Source organism: Tarenaya hassleriana, unplaced genomic scaffold (assembly GCF_000463585.1).
Source record: "Tarenaya hassleriana unplaced genomic scaffold, ASM46358v1 Cleome18, whole genome shotgun sequence".
NCBI classification, from domain to species: Eukaryota; Viridiplantae; Streptophyta; class Magnoliopsida; order Brassicales; family Cleomaceae; genus Tarenaya; species Tarenaya hassleriana.
The window spans coordinates 2495801-2500536 of NW_010965216.1; the positions used below are offsets into that span (position 1 = coordinate 2495801).

General features: G+C 43.5%; 1 protein-coding gene across 1 annotated transcript; it reads left to right on the top strand.

The window, feature by feature from the left end:
* Positions 1–2074: 2074 nt before the first annotated feature.
* LOC104810623 (jacalin-related lectin 33-like) lies at positions 2075–4167 on the top strand. The gene is given in 5 exon segments (XM_019202217.1): positions 2075–2176; positions 2331–2789; positions 2881–3328; positions 3397–3902; positions 3904–4167. Coding segments are annotated over 4 exon segments (1614 nt in total). The 5' UTR covers positions 2075–2176; positions 2331–2393.
* The last annotated feature ends 569 nt before the right edge of the window (positions 4168–4736 follow it).

A 4736-nucleotide genomic window follows, 5' to 3' on the forward strand; every position in this document is an offset into this window, starting at 1 on the left:
AGGCCCTGGATCGATTGATACTTCCAGATCTTGAAAGAACGAGGTAAGTATTCGAATCCCACGACGATATACACGATTGTTCGGGTTATTGCACAATTGGTTTTTGTGTGACGTTTGGCTAGGTTTAGATCTTTCCTTCCGCTGCATGAAACCTAGAAACCAAACCCTAGATCGATGAGATCGCATGCTAGGAACCCGAAGGGAACCCCAACAGGTTCCATGATTGGATCCTAAGACCTGAGATATCTACGGAATCCAACATGAGGAGTTGCATACTTTGATTACGTCAAACGTCCTGCGTAACAGGAGGACTATAAAGGCGTGTATCAGGTACGAAACGAATCATGTGCTGGATTGTAGATAGTCAAGACGGGATTTGTACCTCTCGTAAAAGAGAGAGATATCGCTGGGCCCCTCGTGTGAGCGAGACTGTAGAAATGTGTGGCCGCACTATAGACGAACGTCGTCTATTTCAGATAGTCGAACTCAGTGAACGAGAAAGCAGTCGAATCAGATAAGGTGGCTTGTCCATGCCTTATATTCGACATATGATATCGTGATACAAAATGATCATCAAACGGAATCATCACTGGCGTTCGTAGGATCACGAACAAACTCTATTCGAGATAGGTAGTCATAGTGTCTTGCTAGAGACCGCCTATGACTTGTGTAACCGAAATAAGAGATTTCGTGTTATACTGCTATATCGGATGAGCCTACAGGGTCACACACACAGGAAAGGACGAATGCGCGAAAAGAGACGAGAAAATCTCGGTGGAGCGGAGGCCAGACCGACCGATCCAGAAGATCTGGACTGATCGGTCCAGCTAACCCAGACCGATTGGTCTAGACGTAGACCGGTCGGTCCAGAGGTAACGTGTGAGGTCCGAAATCAGTCCAGACGTTAAAAGGTTCCAGACCGATCGGTCTAGGTCTGGACCGATCGGTCCAGACGTCGGGATTTACTAAACTCGCTCTAATTAGGGTTTTAAGTGAGAACAACTTTGGGGAACGCCACCCAACTCTTTTGGCACTATTTTCAGACCCTAGGGAGAGGTTTGGAGAGTGAGAAAGCTAAGAGAAAGATCCTTGAAACCCTTGGAGTGAAAAACCTAAGAGAAAGATCCCTGAAATCCTTGCGCAAAGAAGAACGCGTTCTTCAGTCCTAGCAGACAAGTTCCAACCGTTGGAATCCTTTCCGCCGTGTGGATACGTGTAGAGGGCAAGGTATTCTTCCTGCCTACAGTGATCAAACGCGTTCTTCGATTGATACAGGTCCCTGATCGATTGAGGTAAGCGTTCTAACGTTTCTACAAGATCATGCATGATAGGTTTTAGGGTTTCATCAAAATTTTTGTTTTTCATCCGCTGCGCAAACCCTAGAACTGATCTCTTAGGAATTAGATTCGCTCTTGAGATCATAGGAAAACCCAACACACCTCATGTGACCTTTTAGGGATGTATATGGCGGATGAAAAGGATAAAAAAAATCTTGAACTCTCTTCGGTTTGTATATTACCGAGAGTTTTGTGCAGCGGAATTAAAAGAAATTTGGAACAGAGGGGTTCATGGACCTTTATGCTCTGATACCATGTGGAATTTATGTATTTGGAAGTGATGAGAATGTGAAAAATAGTGGAAAAGAAGAGTGACACGTTGAAGATGAAGAAACTAAGAAATATGGGACAATGTCCCTTTAGATTGTCTTATCTAAATCAATACACATACATGAGAATTTATACAAAATGAAATGAAGACGCTAACTGTGAATGTGAGGTGGCATATAGGAGATTCAAATAAGGAAGACTCAAAATTCTCTCCCGTGATTTTCATATCTCCGATATACACCATCAGATTTCATTTAAATCAAATCTATTAATATATGTGATTGAGATTGCTCCTCAAACGGTCATATGATGCTTGGAAATAAGCCTCTTCTCCATTCCAATGCTTTGACTTCTCCTCAAGGTTCACGTCATTGTTGGTCTTCTCCTTGAACAGCAAGTTATCATCGTCCATGATGTATAAGCCCAATATTTAGGTTCTTGATTATTAATCCATTCTAACATATGTCGCTCACAGTTCCACGGCTATAAGTTATGTCAAGTTCGAATACGACAAAGGCGGCAAAGTGGAAACACATGATCATGGGAAGGGGCAACAAGCTCCGGAAGAGGTACGTAGTACTTTCATATGTTTTCCTTTTAAAAATTTACACTGTCTGAATCTATGTCTAAACACCGGGTTCTGCTTGCATCGTTACATATGCTGATAGTTCTCGATTCTTGAATTGCTTACGGCGAGACCCTTTTCTTTATCGATGATTTTAGTTTGAGCTTGACTACCCGAACGAATACGTCACATCCGTGGGGGGAACCTTTAACCCAGTTCATATGTTCGGGTTATTGGGCAATGACCTCGTTACCTCGCTTACCTTCAAAACGTCCAAGGGGAGAACCTCTCCAACATTTGGCTCTAAAGACGGTATCGAGTTTGTAATTGAAGACAAAGGGCGAAAAATTGTCGGGTTCCATGGAAGAGCCGGCGACAGTCTTGATGCTATCGGAGCTACTTTTGCGCGCATTCCATTGTCCTCTTATCCTCTGAATGAACTAGATGCCCAAGGTGGCAATGGAGAAGGTGCTTGGGATGATGGCACCTACGACGGTGTAAAAAAGGTCCACGTTGAACAAAACGATTTGGGCATTGCTTATGTTAAGTTCGACTATGACAAGGGCGGGATATTGGAAACGCGTTGTCATGGGAAGAGAGCTCAAGAAGCGACAACGGTTTTGCCTACTTTCTATACTAGAAACATATACGATTTCGTTTCTTTTAATCGGAAATGAGAGTTATTATTTCGGTTGAAAATTATTGCAGTTTGTGCTTGATTATCCGGAAGAATATATCACATCAGTGGAGGGAACTCACGCCGTCGATCCATACAACACTAGGATCGTTACGTCGCTTACCTTCAAAACGTCTAAGCAGAGAACGTCTCCATCGGTTGGAATTGTGACGGGTTCGAAATTTGTGCTCGAGGACGAAGGGGGCAAACTCATTGGGTTCCATGGGCGTGATGGTGATGCTCTTGATTCCCTTGGAGCTTACTTTGTGCCGAAATCTTTAACCATTCCTCCTTATAAATCCGAGGTGAAGGGTGGAAATGGAGGGAATGCTTGGGATGATGGTGTCCATGATGGTGTAAGGAAAGTGTACATCGGACAAAATAATTCAGCTATATCTTATGTCAAGTTCGAGTATGGCAAAGATGGAAAGTTTCAAGCACATGATGATGGGAAGATAGAACAACAGCCCATTGAGGTCATTTTTCTTCTTTTTATACCTCAAAATCTTTATATAGTTTGATTATATTTGTTTAATAACAATTTCCAGTGATTGATCTGTTGCAGTTTGTGCTTGATTATCCAAACGAATACATCACGGAAGTGGAGGGAACTTTTGACGACGTGGTGACGTCTATTACCTTCAAAACGTCTAAGCGGAGGACTTCTCCGGGTCTTGGTCTTGCGTCCGGTGCAAAATTTGTGATCGAAGGGGACGGACGAAAAATTATCGGGTTCTACGGACGAGCAGGCGACACTCTTAGCTCCCTTGGAGCGTATTTTGCATCACCGGCCGAGAAACTTCAAGCAAAAGGCGGTGAAGCAGGAGATTCATGGGACGACGGTGTGCGGAAGATATACATAGGGCAAGGCGATTCATGCGTGGTCTTTGTCAAATTTGTGTATGAGAAGGGTGAGAGGCTCGTAGTTGGAGATGACCACGGGAAGAAGTCCCTTATTGGAATGGAAGAGGTCATTTCGATTTCCATAGCTTCAGGAAATGAGTTTACATATGCTTCAACTATACATTATATCCCTAACTTGTACCGATTCTCACGGGGTTTTTTCGCAGTTTGAGCTCGACTATCCCAATGAATACATCACAGCGGTGGAGGGATGTTATGATAAGATCTATGGAACTCAAGCTGAAATCATTACAATGCTAAGGTTCAAGACGAACAAGCGAACATCTCCACAGTTTGGAACTGAAGCGGGAGCTGAGTTTACACTCGAGGAGAAAGATTGCAAAATCGTCGGGTTCCATGGGAACGCGAGCAACGTCCATCGAGTTGGAGTTTATGTCGCGCCAATCACTAACTGATATCTCTCACTCCACACAGAGATATATGTAACAGCAGAAGTGTTTCAAGTACTATCGAATAAATGTTTCTGCCCTTTAATGTCTTTAAGTAACGTTTCTCTTTCATGTATGTCTTCAAGATTGATATGTCTTGCAAGATTGAAATATAAGAATTAGGGTTTATAAAATACAAGAAAATATTAGTGTGTGGCGTATTAGAACTATATATTAAAAGAACATACTAGCGTTGATGAAGACAAAGACGGTTCTTAGGAGCTCTCGTTGAGTACATATATAGGCCCTAATGGTCCCAAGATGTTTCGGCTACCTCTGCATGGCCTCTGTCTGCGAAGCTTCGAGTTCTTTAGGTTGGTCCCCACGTGGAGAAAGGTCAGACGAAATCCAAAGCCTTCACATTGGGAAGCCGGACAGACTTCTCCATTGCCAAAACCTGGAAACTCATTCGGCACTCACGCCCCGAGGGCACATGGCACTCGCTTCAAAGAATCAGTCCCTCGCTTCAGATTCATGCAATGGTTGGCGCTGTTACGGCGTCTACCAACCAAGGACAAAACGCTACAATGGTGTGT